The following is a 19,142-nucleotide window of genomic DNA, read 5'->3' as shown; positions in this document are numbered from 1 at the left end:
TATAACTGTATACAAAAGTTCTACGATGACACAATTTCAGTTCTAGGAATCTGACATTATTGCATTTATACATATGTATATGTAGGTATGTGTAAGTTGAGGTGACTTTTTCATATTATTTATCGTTTATCATATGCAGAAAACGTGTTTAGTTTTACATATTCCCCTGATTTCAATTCCGTTAGTGGGAACAACCTTGCACTAATGCCGCATAGTGGCGACTCTCACTGCATCTGTGTATAGGAACCACTAAATGCCGTGAGGGGAATTTTATATGAACATCTAAATATACATAAGTACTGAAGGTAAACGGGTTAAGGTTATCACGTGCCAGCTGCAATTAAAAAAACAACAAAAAGTAACTAACTTTAGCTTTCAACTTTAACTTGAGTAATTTGCCGCAAGCCTCCAACCTCCACCCACCCCCCACACCCTTCCCCATTGCAATCCACCGATCTACCATGACTGCCATAAAATCATACTGCAATTTGCAACTAATAGATGCAAAAGAGATAGAGAGAGAGAGTGAGACAGAGACAGAGGAGTGCAAGTATTTCATAGCTCTTCATTGGATTTGCATTTTCTCCCCTGAGTTTTCACATTGCAAATTAACAATTAACCAATAATAATTAACAAACTTGTTCGCACACATTTTCAAATATTAATATAATTTCAAAGAGGTGTTTTTTATTTTTTTCCTCTCACTAATTGGTGGGTGGGTCGGAGGGGGGCGTTTGAGAGAACGGACAGTAAATGGGTGAAGGAAAAGAGGATTATCAATTTCAATTTCAATTTGAATTTTGCCGGAAGTTATTTGCCTGCCGTCTGTTTTTATTGTTTACTTCTGTCGACTTTATACATTTTTTTATTGTTGATCATATATAAAAATGTTATATTTGTTTGCCTTTTTTTTTTTTGGTTTTTGTTTTTTTGCGGTTTTTCTCTTTTGTAGCCAGCAAACAAAAACGTACAAAAAAGATGAGAAATCAGCTTATTTAATTTGTACAATCTATACATAATTAAATTATAATACTATCTAATTATTTAAATATATTTTTGTTATCTGGTTTTAATTTTATTTTTGTGTTGCACCACAAAAGAGCCAATATATATTCCATTTATGTATTCGTGTTCGATATCACGATTTCTCTTTCAAAAATCGTTCGCAAAGTCACTAATTGAAGAATTTACGAAATATGAAAACGATAAAATTGCATTTTCAACGCCACTTTTTTTCCTGCAGTTAAATTTAAATTCAATTTAACATATTGGAGAGGTAAAAATAATACGATAACCCATAATCAGAGCGTGGCACACGAGAGCTCTGGCCGAAAATGCTAATTCAAGCTGCTCCTTTAACGCCTGTCACCTGTTTTGTTTACCCTATCCAGAGAAGAGTATTTGCATTTTATCAATAATTAATCTTTATACTTTACTTCTCAAGGCGTTAACTCCTTTTTAGTTTGTAATTTGTTAAACAATAGTCATCAACTTACCATTCAAGTTACTTTGACAACACTTTCAACTTTAAACACGTTAAGTTTAGGTTTCACTGCAAACTTTTCCTTCTCAATGTTTCTTAATAATATATCAATATCTGAATCTACACGTTTTTTTTCAACCATATGAAATGAAACACATGGCCAAGCCGACTAAACTACTGATGTTTCTGTCCCTCAGCAATTCAATTTTCCGACAAAACACTAAAAATGTGACGTGATCTTTCGAGGAATTTTGAAACTTCAAAATCAAATGTCTGATGATGTAATAAAGGCCTTGTTCTTTCTTGAGATTTTATCACTTAAAGGTTCATAAATTTTTCAAAATACATTGTGAATCAAGCAAAATAGGTGAATAAAATCGGAAAATGTCCCCGAATTTCGTTACGGATGGTCACGATAACCACTAGATGATCAAAAATGCAGTCTTCGATATTTCTTGGACCGTTGTTTGCATTATTTTTGCAAATTACGGGCAATAACACCTGTATTAATTGCCATTTCTGTAGCCAAGTCCAATGCAGAATTTTATTGATTTGACAGATTCGATTTAACATTGGAATTTACCTTGTTTAAATCAAATGAATTTCATGTTTTCATGTAAAACTACATTTTAAATACATTAATACTTTGTGAATACATTAAATACAGTTACAATTTTAAGCCTAAAAAGGTCAATAATGACCATCCTCTAGAATAATTTTATGTTCAGCTTGAAAAATGTGCCAAAAATCGGTTTACCATATGTCCAGAACCCTCGTGAATTCAATCTTTTAGCTTTTGATTCAATCTATATTAGCAAGGTTTTTTTTTATGAGTTGAAACTAAAAAACAAATACATACATGTAATTGTATGCCCGATTTTGCAGTTAATATATGCACCTATAATATATAGTTATATATACATTACTGGCAAATCAGTTTCTGTCACTTTATTGATATTGAAACAAGCGGTCATATGAACTGGTTATTGAAATTGAAACCGGTTTAGGTCACATTCATTGATATCGCTTTATACATATATAGAAATATATATTTGTGTGTATTTGTAATATTATGCGTACTTCTAAGATGGCTGTATAATTTATTTTGAAATTAAATTTTAATGACTGATTACAAATCAACCACTTTAATATGCATAACAACAATTTTGGCCCAAAAACTTCCTCTATACAATGCAAATAACTTTATCATAGACCAGCTAACAAGCCAAAAGGCAGCAACAATCAATGGCATCCGCATCCGTCTCCGTTCCGTCTATGCCTCCATCATATTAGGAGGCAACCAACCAACCAACCAGCCAGCCAGCCAGTCCTCCGTTTTCTCCCCAACTCCTTGGTAGCCTCAAATATGCCTCAAACAAATAACTTAACAAGTGATTAGCCGCACACAAAACTTTTGCCAGCATCAAAGTCGAGCTGAGTCGGCGCCACCCTTCAAGTGTATGGCCTCTTCCTTTTCTATTATCCCGATTGGCCCTACCTACCCCCTTTATTCTATTCAACAATTTTTGGTCCTTTTTCAGCATAAATTATTATTACGGCCAAATTTTGTGTGTTAGTTTCTTCTTAACGCCTTAGGGGGGAGGTGGAGCAGGGGGCGGCAAGTATAGAAAAGGCGAAGCTAATGAAAATTTTTGGCTGCATTCATTTTCACCCAAAACAGCAAAAAAAACCGGAATACAAGCAATTTTGGCAGGAACAAGCCCACGAATTCCTCAATTAGCAGACTCGACTCCGAATCAGAATGTTGTTAATTACTTTCAATTGTCTGTTGATTTATATATAAGATATATATTTAGTATACATACATATATAATACACGTGATATTAACTAATTCATTTGCACTTTCACACACCGAAACGAAATTGGCGAAAATTTGTGGGGCTCGATGCGGAAATGCATCTTTTCTTTTCATACTAGGTAATTAACTGGTCAGACGATTCAGATTTGTTGCTCCGACTATTTTGTCATTCATTCAGTCAGTCAGTCAGTCAGACAGAGATCGGTCTAATTTAGAATGCACTTAATGAATGTGCATGCTAGTTACGCGATCTACTTAATGATGAATTGGTTCAAGGTTGGCCAAAGAAAGAAAGATAGAAACAAGGCATCAAGGAAGTCAGAGCATAAAACGATCGAGTCACTCATCCCTTTCCAATTCCAGTTTCTAGTCTAGTCTAGTCTAGTCTAGTCCCATCTATGCTAGTCTAGACATCATTAATTTTAAATATAATTTGACAAATCTTAATTATTGAACCGACAACAACGAGAAAAAACAACCGAGAACATTTGGAATATCATAAAGGGTTTAATTTAGCTAAAACCAGTTTGCTACTAGTTTAAAGCAGTGCCATTGACTTAGCTTTGGATTTTTATGATTCTTATATGTACATGCATACATACATATACATATATATATATATAGTATAGACAACCTCAACCTACCTGCGATGACTTCAAAATATGAAACAATAAACTCTAAACTCTCCAGGCACGCACTTGAAAATTCACACACCAACGCACACTCATACGTATCTGCTATATATATATCGTAAAACCACCTGTAGTAGCACCTCGAGAGCACAAGTTAAAAAAAAAAACAACAAAAAAATGGCAAAATTTTTTAACGCACACACAAAAACTCAACGGACCGAAAGCTATGAATGTTGGCGATGAATGAACGAACTCTCGTGAACGATCAGCAGCAGCAACAGACAAAAGTCCGCCAAGTTGGCATAGAAAAAAATTAACTGTGACAGGCAGCAGCAACAACAACAACAACAATAGCCACAATAATTATTTGGTGGGGGCTGGAAAAAAAAAACAGAAACAACACACAGAACTTACTACAAAAAAACAATCATAATTAGTAAGCATAAAAAAGGTTCTAAAACAAGTCAAACCTGACATCAGTTGAAAAGCATTGGGAAAATTATTGGTTTATTTGTTTTATCGATTGATCAAGAAGATCTGAAAGAATCTCGAAGGCTTCAGCGGCATAAATATACGTAAAACAAGCTAGAGTCGACATGGCACATCCTAGTATAATTTATTGGTTGGGAAATTGTTGTTTCGATTTTTTGTTTGTTAGTCTATAGACTATTGAGAATATCGTCTTAAAATTCAAAATAATCTCGGATTTGTGAGGCAATGTTATCGTCATGTGAGGCCAAGGCAAGGATACAGCTCGTTATTCCTAACCGATCGACGCAGAATAGTCATAGTTCTGATCCCTCAATCATAATTTTACGATTTTTTTGATTTTTTGGCTATTATTTTTAAAATTAAACAAAAAAATACAAGGCCAAAAACTGATTTTTATTTTTTAACTGCCACTATTTTGTCGAAAAAATTCCTAAAATTATGATTAAGATCGGGACCAAAATTACATCTATGCTAAATCTAACGCCGGCTTAAATTTAAATTTCAAACGATCCTGCTCCGAATCATCTTTGCCGCCAGCAGGATACCTTTTTTTATACCCTTGCAAAATTGGGTATATTAATTTTGGTCAGAAGGAAGCATCTCCGACTATATAAAGTATATATATTCTTGATCAGCATGACAAGAGGAATTCATATAGCCATGTCCGTCCGTCTGTGCGTCCGTCTGCATCAACGCAAACTCCTAGACTGTTAGAGCTACAGAGTTGAAATTTAGCATGTAGGCTTGTATATACTGCAGGGGTTGTATATTTCGGATTCAGCTAGATCGGACCACCATATCATATAGCTCCCATACAAACGTCAAAGTCATGAACAGTGACTTTTCTCAATAACTTTGTTATTTTCTAAACTATTGTCATGAAATTTAATATTTGTTAGTTTATTACACCTATTTGATCAAGATCGGGTGACTATATCATATAGCTCCCATAGGAACGATCTTTCGAAAACAGTGACTTTTGTCAATAACTTCGTTACTTTTGACGCGATTGCTTTCAAATTAAACATTTGTTAGTTTATTATATCTGTTAATGACTGTGCCAAATTTGATAAGGATCGGGTAGCTATATCATATAGCTCCCATAGGAACGATCGGTGGAAAACAGTGACTTTGATCAGTATCTTCGTTATTTCCTATGCTAAGATTGTAGGCCGTTCTTTCGGACACATTAGCCCTTTTAGCTTAAACGTTTTTCCACTTTGATGGCTATAGGTAAGGAAAAAGTTACCAAAAAAGTTACAAGGCTATACAAACTTTGACGCGGTCGAAGTTAGCCCCGGCACTCTGGTTTTAAGTTTACTTTGGAGGCAGAGCTCCTCGTACCAAACAAAAATTGAGAGTTTTTAACTTTAATTTGTTCTTAATTAAAAAAAGAAACAATAACTCTTTCAGTTTTCTGTGATCCTCTTTTTAAAAAGCTTCTAAAAACACGCTCCCAACCAAGAATACAAACTTAAGTAAGACACAACTAGCAAGCCGAAGATTCAATCATAATTAAAGTACAAAAATAAAATCCAAACAAATCTAACGTGGATAGTAGATTGTAGGTATCGTTGAAGCCGATGGCCATAGTCGGTTAGATTGATAGTTTTCAAGCAGGTAGATATATCCTATACTAAAGATAAAATAAGAACATATTGAGTTTATATTTATATTTAATTATGGTTAGCAGTGACTTCTTAAATATGTACATAAGGACCACATCTAAGGAGAGGGAAATTATACTTTCCCCAGGCGGAATATTTCACAATTTTCCTAATGTGGGAAAATATGAAAAATGGCAATTAAAGAGTGCCTGGAATGGCCTTAATGACATTCCTGGGTTAATACCTATTTTCTAAGAGCCATTTAAATCGAGTCTTGAATTTTCATTTTCAAGTGTAATAATTAAATACTAATAAATATTACTAATCAATAGAAAATCCTATACTTCAAAGTTGAAACCTTTTCAAAAAAACTACGAAAAAACTGTGTCAATTCTGATCCAAGAAAACCGAAAAAGGTGGGTTTTTATAAAATGATTCATAAAGATTAAAATGATTATTTTCTTTTCAATATCAGATAACTCAACTCCCCAGAATCGTGACCATTTTTTGCCATGACCTACTCCTCCCACTGCATTATAAACAAATTTTATTAAAAAAGCTAAAAGCACAAATTAACTGCCCTCATCAACCGAATCTAATTTGAATATATGAAGTACTATTGTTTTGAGTTTCTTGTAGTGTGTTACAAGTAAACGACAAGCAAAATGGAAGAAAATTGTTCCCTAAAGTATGCAATATGCAGCAAAAGTGTTCATTCAAATACATTTGTGTGTTAAACAAATGTTTTACACATTTACACAAAGATAGTTTACATCGAGGATCTTTCCCAAATTTCCTTTATTCTTTGATTCGTTTATTATTTAGTTAATGCCTAATGCATTCTTTAGAGGGCAATTTATATGTGCGCTATTGATTCTAAGGAGCAACCGATCGTAATAGTAGTAAATTGCTTAGTTCATATTTCGAAATTTGTTGCAATTTCTAAAAAATAAAACATTTTAGATTCAACTTATTGAAAGCAAAATGTTTCGACTTTCTGATCGGACTCCCTTCAAATTGATTTATCGATTTTATTCTTGAAAACTTAAAAAGTTGGCTTAATGAGTGTAAAAATCTTTCGTGGTTTTTTGAAGCGTATATGATTCTATTTCAACACAAAGAGTATTTTTGAATGTGATTCAAGTTTAAGAGTGTTTTTTTTTTATTAAGAAATGTTTTTGTTTTTCTTGTAATGTTACATGTTAAATTGACGCCGCTTTGTGGTGGGTGGTGATGCAGATTCATCCATTTGTTGTTGTTGTTGCTGCTGTTGTTGTTGTTGTTGTTGTTGTTGCTGCTGCTGTTGATGTGCCTGCGTTTCGCCATCTTTGCTGGTGCCTTGCTGCTGCTGCTGGGCCTGATAAACCAGACCAGCCACCCCATGGGTGCTATTACAACCGACACAGGCATGCAGGGTTTCGTGTATGAATATATCACAATCGAGGCAGAAGACCTCCCCACAATGGATGCATTTGTATACAGTCTTGTCGGCCACCGTAGCAAGAAGCTTGGCACAGGAGAAGCATTCCGTTGGACCTGGCAGCTGATCGTGGGGCATCTCTTCGAAATTTGGCACCGGAAATATATGATGATAGGAGCGCGCCAAATGGGGAGCAGATACCAATGTGAGATCGCACGATTGGCATTCCACTGGCAGTTCACAGTATTTGCTATGGCATTGCGGGCAATAGTGACCCGTTGTGCTTAGCTCGCTGGGCTCGTCCACATTCTCGATATGGCACATGCACATGGACAGGGGTGCATCTTTGCCATCCGCCTCGTTGCTCGTGCTATGCGGAAAGCCCATGCGAATGAGGGAATTGTGTTGTGTCTTGGCAGCGGGTGGAGGATCTACTTGCGAGAGCAATTGATCCCGAAAATGGGCATCATCCAGTACGGCGCCATATGAGCCCATTGTCTCTTTGGCCAGATAGCGGGCCACATGGATTTCCGCCGACAATGATATGACGGAGCAGCGTATGCCCTCCTTTTTCAGTTCATTAATGGTTAAGTTGATGTCCACCGGGTCACAGGTGGTCAGGGAGCCCATTATGATGACAATCTCTCGCGAAGCATGCGATGGCACCACTTTGAGCGTCTTCAGAGCCATATCCAAGCCATTCTGTAGTGATGGTTCGCTAGTCAGCACAACATTTGCTAGGCTACAAAGAGGATAAACCAAAATGCCATTATACATCCGAATCGGAATTTTATAGACTCACCTCTCAAGAGCCTTAAGATGAACACGCGAGGTGCCAGTCAGTTCTGTGATTTTCTCCGCCCGCTTAGCCTTAAGGGCTATAATGCCCAGCTGGCTGATGGGATTCTGATCGAAGAACTCATCAATGAAGATTTCCAGCAGCTTGAGAGTGCAACGCAAACGTGTGGGCTTCAGATCTGGGACACTCATGGACTCGGAGCAATCTATGACTAGGAAAACGTGCCTCATCATACCAAGGCGATTTTGTTTGGTCTTCTCGAGCTGCCTTTGGCGTTTCGCCTTTTGTATAATGTCAGCAATGGCGCCATCCAGCATGCCATCGTCGTCCTCCTTGATGGCCTCCCATGTCTTCTCATAGCCAGTTTCCCAACGGTATTCTTTTTGGTCATCTTCTTCCATGTCGAAATTGAACTTTTATAAATAAAACAAACACCGGCAGCGGTAGAGCTGGGAAAACCATCGATAGCACCATCGATATTATCGATAAATTGAGTGCGATAAATCGGTGGGCATTTTTCGAAGTCGATATATCGATGGAAGCATCCAACATGCAACAAAAGAGTGCAGTTCATGCAAGAGTCCCCAACTTCGAACAAAAAAGTAAAAATCGTGAAAAAAAGTACCAACATCAGGTAAAGGAGTCGAACTCGAGCAAAGGAGTCCAACAAAACAGTCGAACATGCAACCTTGGAGTCGATGCGTGCCGACATTTATCTTCACATGTAGAGGGCGCTTTATATACTTGTGCAGTGTTGCCAGATCTATTTTTTTTTTAACATAAAGGCGCCGAAATTTGAAAACTATATTGGATTCTTCTGAACAAATTATGAAGGAGCATTCAAGAAAGAATAAACTGAAATTTCAGATGTGACTTTTGCTCAAAATTTAAAATAAAGCATTAGCTTATGAATAAAATTTTTAATGGAAACTTTATTTTACCTAAATTATGTAATAGAAATTTCATATTTTTTTGCCCATAGATCAATGCATTTTAGATTTCAAATAGTTTTTAAGTATTAGATGAAACAATCAATATGACGATAATATTGAATTGTCAATCAATTGATTGCTAAGTGCGATCGCTGTTGGTTTATTGTTGATGCTGTTAATTAATTACCTCAAATATTGATTTCCATCTATTCTTTAATTCAGAATGCGTCCTTTGTTCCCATGACAAACCCCTTGCTCTGCCCCTCATGAACATGACCCTCAATATGCAAATTGAACACAAGAAAAATAAAAAACACAAGCTACATCAGCATCAGATCACATCATATCAAATCAGATCCGATCAGATCAGACATGACCTTTTGGGGTGGTGAATTGTAACATAGAATATGAGGGTTAAGGGCAGGCAGTTTAATGTTTTAAGAAATAAGCTGAGGTTTCTCTCTCTCTCGCTCTCTCTCTCCCCCTCTCTTTCTCTCTATATGTGTGAAATCTACTTATTGTTAGACAAAAAAGAAACACACACTAACCACAACAAAAGTCGATATTTTGAATAATGCATTCGGTTGAAATAAACAATTTGTTAATCATCAACTTGAAGTAAGATTTTACGATTTTTAGCACTTGTCTCCACTCTGACCGACTAAACTTATTGCATGATCCCATAAGATTCGTCTATATGTTTTATATGATCCCATGTGATACGATATGACTAAACTTGATCCTGTCGCCCATAATTCATTCTATCCCATTCTGCTCATCATTTATCTAAAGTTCTCACGATAAAAGTGAAATTTACAGCAAAACGGGATGAGCAGAAAAAAAAAGACTAGAAACCTCCGTTTAAAAATGAGGAAAAATCGAAAGAAAAAAAAAAACGCAGATACCGAAAAAGGGTTTAATCAATTTTTTTTAAATAGGACGATTAATGTATAAAAAAAAGAGAGAAGAAAAAAACGCAGACACAAACATGGACAGGGCGACCCTCGGCTTTGTTCAGAATTGAAAAGGAATCATCACGGACTCGGGCGAGTAATTTGCATACGCAGGACGCGGAATCACGGCGACCAAAAACAGCAACAACCACCACCACCAACACACACACAGACACAATCTCTGGAGGTCCTTGCTGCTTGTTCCTTATCTATTTGCCTTGGCCAGGTATAAAATACACACACACACACACACACAGAGCTCTTTGGTCTCACACACGCATGCAAAGAATGATAAATAATTTTTTTCTCATTTTTTTTCTGAACTTTTTTCACTTTTTTTTACCACTTTCGGTTTTTTTTTCTGTCGTTTTTTTTTTTTTGTGAGGATCGTCAGGATTTTATTCAAATTTCGATTTGAGACTGTCGTGTGAAGATTTTTGCCGGCTGTTGTCTGTCTCTATCACAGAGCCTGGGAACATCCGATTCAAGTAAATACGCACAAACTGCGCCTAGAGGCTAATTATCCTTAGATATCTTAGAAAAAGAAAGAGTTGGAGGATATCTTTTAACTACTACGAGTCCTTGGCATTACGCCCAAGGATTATGCAAATCGGTCGAAGCATGCAAAAATTTCCATCTTAGTTTCTCATTAGGGTTAGGTTCTGCTGTTCATAAACAATAATTGCAATTTTACAATGTTTGGCCAACAGGCCAATGTCAACAGCTCTCAGGTAGGATGGATAATCTTCTAAAAAAAAATATATTAGCATATGTGTGAGTGTGTGTGTAACTGATGTGTTTTACATTCGCGAAAACCAAACCACTTGAAATTTGCATAACTAAACCTCTTTCTCTTAGAGTGAGTGCCAAAATGTGGATGGCAAATGATCCTAATCCTATAAATGGGCACACTCCGGGTGGTGGTGAGCAGATTGGCGAAATGTTTAAGGGTTGTTGCCAAATCGCAGCACTCAACGATCGAAGGTGTGATCCGCAATTCGAAAGCAATTCGATCCTTATTTATTGCCTGGCCAAATGGGCAGGTAAAGCCAGCCAATCAGTCAGGGCAGAAGGCAATAACCAACAGGTGGCCAAGAGAGAGATAGCGAGAGAGAGAGAGACAAACGACCATAAGAGAGTCAGGTATTGCTCTTTAATGGCTCTTGGCTTCTTGTTCTCTCTCTCTCTCTTCATTTCGTTTTGCTCACTTTCTCCTCATGGTCCAAGAGTCCAGAATTAGTTGGGCTAGCCTGTGTATGGTCTTTGGGGTCTGACTTGGTCTGGCAGCAGCAGCAGCAGCAGCTTACCAAGCAATGAGAACCTTGAGCGTTTGGTCAGTTTGTTTTTGGCTTTCGCAAGGTGCAGTCGCCCTCATCCTCAACGGTTAGTTACTTTCCCCCGGGACACTTTGTTCTTACTTTGTTTTTTTTTTTGTTTTTTTTTAGTGCTTTGAGTTGTTTTTTTTTTAGTTGCTTATATTCTTTTTACTTCTCCATGTGTGTGTGTGTGTGTGTGTGTGAGTGTGAATGTGAGTAAATGTGGTTCAAATGAAAGAAGAATCTAATAGTTGTCGTCTTCTGAGTAGTTCTTCTGGCTCTGGCAAAAGTTAACTCCTGCAGCACCTGTCACAGGCAGCTTTCAGAGCTGTTAGAAATGTGTTCTGTCGATCTTACCGTTATAACAAACAAACAAACAAAGAAGAAGAACAACAACAACAACAAAAAGTCGCATAACTTGTTCATGTGAGAAGTAGAGCCTTAGGCCAAAAAAACTATGACAACTTTTGTCGGTCTATTTGTCTATAAATTTGTCTCGGGACTTTTTTTTTTTATTTTATGGAAGTGCTAAAAATGAAAGAAGCCAAAAACACAAATGAGACGGTCTTTTTTTTTAAATTTTTTTTTTGCAACTACAACTAAACTTTTATATATGTATATATAGAGAATAAAATAGCTAAGCCAAATATGCGTTTACGTATCTACATAAATGCGTGTGTCTCTCTTTCTGTGTGTGTGTGTGTATATATAGTATTTACCGTTAAACTGAAACCGTACGATCATCAGATACATATCTATCTAACCATCTCTATCTCTATCTATGTATGTTTGTTTGTTTTTCCTAAAAAGAATTTCTTTCATACGGGGTTTTGGTTCTCGTCTGAGACTCGCTTTGGCTTTGGCTTTGGCTTTGGCTCTGACTTTGACTTTGACTCTGACTTGGCATGGCTTGGACTGGCCCAATGTGAAATTCAAATTCAGCAACTGGAATTTCAAGGCATAATTCACATGCCAAGAACTTAACACCGTCGCGCCTTATGCATCTGACCTAGTTTTACCGTTCTTTTTTTTTCCTCTTCTGTTTCTCATTTCTGTGTGTTTGCGGCTGGTTCGGGCTTCGTTCTTTCAGTTTATTTTCTTTTTGGTGTCGGACTTGGTATTCATGATGGCGTAGGCGGGGGTAAGACACAACAACACAACGTTGACAGTCAAACCAAGCCAAGCCAAGCCAACCAAAATGAAGTGGGGAGAAATGTCGAGAGTGTGTCTGACCCCAAATCCATTTGAATATATAGGTAGCGTTTCTTCCTCTTCAAATCGAGAGTTACGTGCCAGAAGCATTAAGGTTCTTGGTCGTTTTGTTTCGTTTTTGGGAGCGGTTTGTGGAATCTACATACATATATAGACTTGTGTACATACATACATACATACATATAGATACATAGATATCTATTGCAACTTAATTCATGTCACTTTCTAATGAGAGAACAACACTTGAACTAAGTCATGATTTTAGGTTTTAATTGTTGTTGTGGTTTTTTAGGAAATTTCCGGTTCATTGTAGAAAGCTTTTAACTTGGCACGTGATCCATCCATCCAACCGACCAACCATCCATCCATCCATCCATCCATCTATCTAGTCATTTGTAGTCAGGAGTTTGCGGGCTGCCGGCCGGGTCTGCACTTTCGCTAAAGATCTCGATCTTTAAGGTTTCATTTCGCTTCGTTTCGTTGTGTTTGTGTGTGTGTGTGTGTGTGTACTTACTTTCTATTTCATTCATAAATGGTTGTTAATTGTGCGATCTAACAAGAATGCCATTGCTTTTACCCCATTGTAAATGACAACACTTAAAAGTTAGTTACTTTTCACAAATTGTGCACAATATGTATGTACATAGGTAAAGTAAGATCTAAAATGTCTCTTATGACCTTGTCTTGGGTCAATATTTAAATGAAATAACCTTCAAAATTATATGTTAAGCTAATCGTGTCTTATTTGTTTGAAAATGATTTTGTCATAGGGTACTATAAAGTCGTATTTAATCTTGAAGATTTAAATGTTTTGTTTTTATCATTATATATATATGTATATGTATGTATGTATGTAGGTACTATATACCTACCATAATTATTTTGCATTGAACGGAACCAGTTTATGTTTTCATTTCCATTTCCATTCTTCTTCTGGTCAACCTAAATACATAAATTTATGAAGAAAGAATTTTTGGTTTTGCGTACAGAGAGGGAGGAGGGGTTCTTAGTATTCAGTTCTCACATTCGTATGTAATAATAAAACAAAATTGGTATTGGAATTGGAATCGGGAATCGAGAATCGAGAATCGAGAACTAAGAACGGGAATTGTTGTCATTGAATATTGAAAATGGTAGTGATGGATGGAAGCACCTGCCACAGAAGAAGCAAAATGAAAAAGAACCAAGAACCAGCTCTACCACTAGCCATACCCATATATCCATATGATATCAGAGAAACTGGTTTGCTTTTTCGAAGTTAACCAAAGCTCTTCTTATCAATTGCCAAACAAGAAGAGAATAAAGAACATTTACAACTTAAGCAGAGATCTTTCTAGGCCAATGCTCTTAGCTTGTGGCATCCATCCATCCATTCCAGTCACAAAGATGCAATGATTATGCTTAATTACGTCACTCGAACCCCCACCCCACCCCACACCACACACCTAGAGTGGGGTTACATGGGCAGATGATTCATTTTGTCTGGACTTTCACTTGACAAAAAAACATTAATTATCACACAATGTGAATCTTTTCTTCTTCTCTATCTACTTTGTGTCTCTCTCTCTTTCTGTGTGTGTGTGTGTGTGCTGTGTGTATATATATACAGATTCTTGTAGAAGCGATGAACACATGTTGACAAGTTCAAAATAATTGTGCAATGACAAAGTTTTCAAGTGTCCTCCTAACATTGTGTCTCAGCCTGTGGTTAAGCCAACTGCCATTGGCTCAGGCTCAGGATGATTCCCTTGCTGGAAGTTTTCTCTCGGGTAAGTAAAATGCAAAAACCTAACAAAGAAGATGTAATCAAAGGTATTCTTTGCTAGGCCTTCTGGATACCATAACTAGCACAGCCGATGCCAAGGATTGTCCTGGCGTTTGTGTTCATACCTTGGCCACTCTGATCTGCTATGAAGTGCTTGACGATGTACCCTGCCCATCGCCCAGTATGAAATGTTGCATAGAGAATGCACCAGGTGAATATACATACTTACGATTCAAATTCGTTATAGAAATATAACATATACATACATATATACGTGTTTAAGGTAAAAATGTGACTGCTGTGAGGGGAACAACCACACCGAAAACCATTACCACTAGCCCCACTAAAGCCGCACCGAGTAGTACAACTACACATAGAACCACACAAAAGACAACACAAAGGACGACCCAAAGAACTACTACAGCAACTAGCACTAGTACGACAGCCAAGCCAAAGCCGAAGCCACAGACTAAGCGACCGTCTAGCACCACTTTGGCTCCAACGACAACAGCACCAACCACCAAGAAGACAAGCACCACCAAAAAGTCCACGAATAGCAAACCTAGCAAGGATAAAGATGAAAGCACCAAGGCAGATGATGAGAATAGTAAGTTCTAAAGGACACTTTTTAAAGCAAATCTAATTTAAATTCACATCACAGAGGATTGTACGGGTGTTTGTGTGGCCGATCGCATTGCGGAATATTGTGAGGCCTATTTGACCAGCGATGGTTTGTGTAAAGAAGGTACCAAATGTTGCGTCTCCCTGGATGAATACTCGAATGGCAAGTTGCCAAAGGATATCTATATACCAGCCAGTAAGTTGAAAAATTCAACAATTCAAAAAGCAAATAAAGTTTCATTCTTTCTTCTCCACTCACTCACATAGAACACATGGGCAATTTGAAGACCAATCAGACAATTGCAGAGAAATCCGCTCCACCATCAAAGTCCAGTTCAGGCAGCAGCAGCACAAGCTCATCCACAAGCACCAGCAGCACGACGAGCACAACTCCAGAGCCAGCACGGACAAATAATAATACACAGAAACCCACAAAACACAAGAAACATCCGCCAACTACAACGACCACAGAGGCGGCTGCCGAAAAGGAAGAGGATGATGATGGTGAGCAGGAAGATGATGAGGATGAAACCACATATGAGAAGACACGCCCAGGTCAAGGACAAGGCCAGGGGCAAGTTCTGAAAGAATGCGAAGGAGAATGCATGAATGGCATTTTTGCCATTTTTTGCGATGACATCGATTCGGAAGCTTTCTGTCCTGGCGAGGGCAGTTGTTGTGTAACTGGCAGTGCCTCGGAGGCCTCACCATCAAAATCTCCCGTGACCACAACAAAACCGGCTACCAAAATAGTCAAGAAACCAAGTCGTCCAGCCTCGTCAGCACCTCAACCAGCGCCAACCACTTCGCTGGGTGGTGGAGACTTACTACAGACAATCATATCCTTTGCCGAGAACACTCTAAACTCACCAGCACCAACTGCACCACCGCCACAGAGTCCACCACGTTGTCAGGGCTTCTGTCTGCTCAACATAATGGCGGCATTCTGTGAACGTCCCTCCATTCTGGTTTCGACCCCAACGAATTGTGCCAAGGGCTCAGTGTGTTGTGACAATTCAAGAGCAGGAGCACCCAAGCCAAAGTTGCCGCCACCAACGCCATCGCCCACTGCACCACCCACAGCGCCGCCTTATGTGCTGCATAATACCCCGAGTCCCGATCTGCGAGAGGAATGCCCCGGCTCATGTATAGTCAGTTTGCTGAGCTTCACATGCTTCAGTGAGTAGTCCAAAATCTAGTCTAATCTTTTGCGATGGTGATTTGACTTTAGTGTTTTTTCTTTAGAAAACGCCGAGATGACCGATCTATTTAGGTGCAAGCGATCCGGACAGATTTGCTGTGCACCCAAGAGTAAGATACTGGAAAAGCAACAGTTCCAGACCCGCAACGATACGGCCTCCTACTATCCGCCACCACCGCCGCCGCCGCCCATGGGTCCACCGCAGGCATATCCACCACAAGTACCGCCACCACCAGCATATCCTTACATGACCAATCAGCCACCGCCGCCGCCACCGCAGCAACAACAACAACAACAACAACAGCAGCAGCAGCAGGGACTATCTGGTCACTTGCCGCCACATCATCCGAACCCGTATCCACCAGGACCTCCGCCTTCATTGCCTAACTATGGAGATTACTATGGATCTGGACCTGGCTTGCCGCCCCAACCACAGCCGCCGACCACAACGCCACCGACGACAACAAGCACATCGACCACACCCCGTCCACATGTCTATTCCAAGTATGTTTGCGGTGTCAAGGGAACCCTGCGAACAGGACGCCGTCTAGCTCGATCCCCGGCTCTCTCACTGGTGTCGTATGCCCGAGCCAAGTACGGAGTACAACGAACTGCTCGTCAATCGATGGCCACATCCCCGTCGTATGCCAGCAGTTTCAATAAATCCAATGAACGCCTTATCCTTGGTTCGGCCATTGTGCCCATTCAAATACACAACGATAAACTGGGCGATCTGGTTGAGACGGGCAGTGTCCAAAGTAATCAACTGCGCTCCTATCACGATGATGCCGAACCCACTGATGTTGTCTATCCGGATTACTATCAGCAATCGGTCTACATGAACTACAACAACACCAGCAATCGACGTCGGGCACGCGTTGTGGGTGGCGAGGATGGTGAGAATGGTGAATGGTGCTGGCAAGTGGCCTTGATCAATTCCCTCAATCAATATCTATGCGGAGCAGCACTCATTGGCACCCAATGGGTCCTCACGGCTGCCCACTGTGTGACCAAGTATGTGGAATCCCCGGATAATCCAATTGCCCCAATAAATATTAATGAAATCTCTCTCTATCTCTTAGCATTGTGCGTTCCGGCGATGCGATCTATGTCCGTGTGGGTGACTACGATTTGACACGTAAATACGGGAGTCCAGGAGCTCAGACTTTGCGCGTGGCCACCACTTATATTCATCACAATCACAATAGCCAGACACTGGACAATGATATTGCCCTGCTGAAGCTACATGGTCAGGCTGAATTGAGAGATGGCGTCTGCTTGGTCTGTTTGCCAGCACGTGGAGTTAGTCATGCGGCTGGCAAGCGATGCACTGTGACCGGTTATGGTTACATGGGCGAGGGTAAAAGCACATTTCTTTTGGACTCTCTCTCTCTCTAGCTGATCTCTATGTATATCACTTTTGTTTTGTTTTTTGCAGCTGGTCCCATTCCTTTGCGGGTACGCGAAGCGGAAATTCCAATTGTCAGTGATACGGAATGTATACGTAAAGTGAATGCTGTTACGGAGAAAATCTTTATATTGCCCGCATCCAGTTTTTGTGCTGGCGGCGAGGAGGGACACGATGCCTGTCAGGGTGATGGCGGTGGTCCATTGGTATGCCAGGATGATGGCTTCTATGAGCTTGCTGGCCTTGTATCTTGGGGCTTTGGTTGCGGACGTGTCGATGTTCCTGGTGTCTATGTGAAGACATCATCGTTTATCGGCTGGATTAATCAGATTATTAGCGTGAATAATTTATAATAGGTGTCTATATAACTAACAAAAACCATTCCCCTTTAAGCCCTTCCCTCCCAAAAACACACACACACACACTTTCCACACTCTACGACTGTTAAAGTTAAAATCCCATCCTAGTGTAATCTATTCATACTTAATTCTAAATGAATCGAATAATAAAATAACAAAATTTTATATAAAAATTAATCCTTTAATATATACGATTAATCGATAAAATCTTTAAAAGTATTCCCCCCCCCCTTCCTCTTACTTAGAGTAAAGTTAAAAAAACAAATAAGAAAACCTAAAACCTATTGTACACTTTTTGTATATACCATAAATATATAAAATACAGAAGAAAATAAAAAAATTGTTTTGCATATCCATGACTTCTAGAACGTTGAAAAATTTCAATTTTAACGGAAAACGAAACATGAAAAAGAAAAAAAAAAAATTGATTCTAAATTTGAAAATGAGAAAAATAAGCAAAAGGATCTTTGAGAATTACTCCCATCGCATCGAAAAATATGAGAATTTGAGTTATTCTCAGTAGGCGGAGCACATACAAAAACAAAAAAAGAAAAATAAAAAACTCACTCAAAGGAAAGCAAGAAGTAAACTTAAGGATCCCGAAGACTTTTGAAGTCTCTGACTTGCTTCTAATAGGAGACGGAGACGGAGACGGCAACGCTCGGGTTGTTGCTTCCTTTGGTGGAATCTGTGTAGAAAAACTTACCCTCATGATCAACCAGAAGCGCCAATGTCTTGGCATTTCTCTCTCCCTGTCCCTCTCCTTGTCTCTCTCACTGGCTCAGTATCTCTTCTTGGTCTTTCTCCCTCTCTTGGCATGGACATCGGGTCTGTCCTTTTGAGTGTATGTGTGTGCGTGTGTGTGTGTTTTTTTAACCCTTTCGTCTGCTGCTGCGTGATTTTATGTACATGTTTTTCTTCTCTTTTGAAAGTATCTCAAAGATGTTTCCCTTGAAGAAAACGAAAGCGGTCTGCGGCTTGGTCCGTCGTCGTCGTCGTCGTCGTCTTTGTCTTTGTCGTTGTCGTCGCCGTCGTCAAAAAAGGGTTCCCGAGCTGTCCACGCGGTAGCTCAACAACAGAAGTTCGTCTGGCCTCGAGCTAAGCGGATGACAAAGATCAAAA

The 19,142-nt window shown here is 39.0% G+C and overlaps 2 protein-coding genes across 3 annotated transcripts; one reads left to right on the top strand and one right to left on the bottom strand.

Moving 5' to 3' along the window:
• Window positions 1–7,169: 7,169 nt before the first annotated feature.
• Window positions 7,170–8,719, bottom strand: LOC6645522 (general transcription factor IIH subunit 2). Its single transcript, XM_002068187.4, has 2 exons — window positions 8,257–8,719; window positions 7,170–8,196 (listed from the first exon to the last, which is right to left on the bottom strand). The coding sequence occupies exons 1-2, from the start codon at window positions 8,652–8,654 to the stop codon at window positions 7,230–7,232; spliced, it is 1,365 nt and encodes a 454-aa protein (XP_002068223.3). The 5' UTR covers window positions 8,655–8,719; the 3' UTR covers window positions 7,170–7,229.
• Window positions 8,720–11,469: 2,750 nt separating this feature from the next.
• On the top strand, window positions 11,470–18,337 carry LOC6645521 (protein masquerade). 2 transcript variants are annotated; one of them, XM_047011924.1, is made up of 9 exons: window positions 11,470–11,521; window positions 14,276–14,435; window positions 14,493–14,642; window positions 14,715–15,038; window positions 15,093–15,248; window positions 15,320–16,231; window positions 16,298–17,267; window positions 17,336–17,613; window positions 17,692–18,337. In XM_047011924.1, the coding sequence occupies exons 2-9, from the start codon at window positions 14,327–14,329 to the stop codon at window positions 18,012–18,014; spliced, it is 3,222 nt and encodes a 1,073-aa protein (XP_046867880.1). In that variant the 5' UTR covers window positions 11,470–11,521; window positions 14,276–14,326; the 3' UTR covers window positions 18,015–18,337. The 2 variants fall into 2 exon arrangements, with proteins under 2 accessions (XP_046867880.1, XP_023033270.1); XM_023177502.2 differs by having other exon boundaries at window positions 11,499–11,521; window positions 14,286–14,435.
• The last annotated feature ends 805 nt before the right edge of the window (window positions 18,338–19,142 follow it).

The sequence above is a fragment of the Drosophila willistoni genome (assembly GCF_018902025.1).
Source record: "Drosophila willistoni isolate 14030-0811.24 chromosome XR unlocalized genomic scaffold, UCI_dwil_1.1 Seg143, whole genome shotgun sequence".
In the NCBI taxonomy this organism is placed as follows: Eukaryota; Metazoa; Arthropoda; class Insecta; order Diptera; family Drosophilidae; genus Drosophila; species Drosophila willistoni.
Note: the sequence above shows the minus strand (reverse complement) of the source record. Positions and strands in the feature narration are given on the sequence as shown.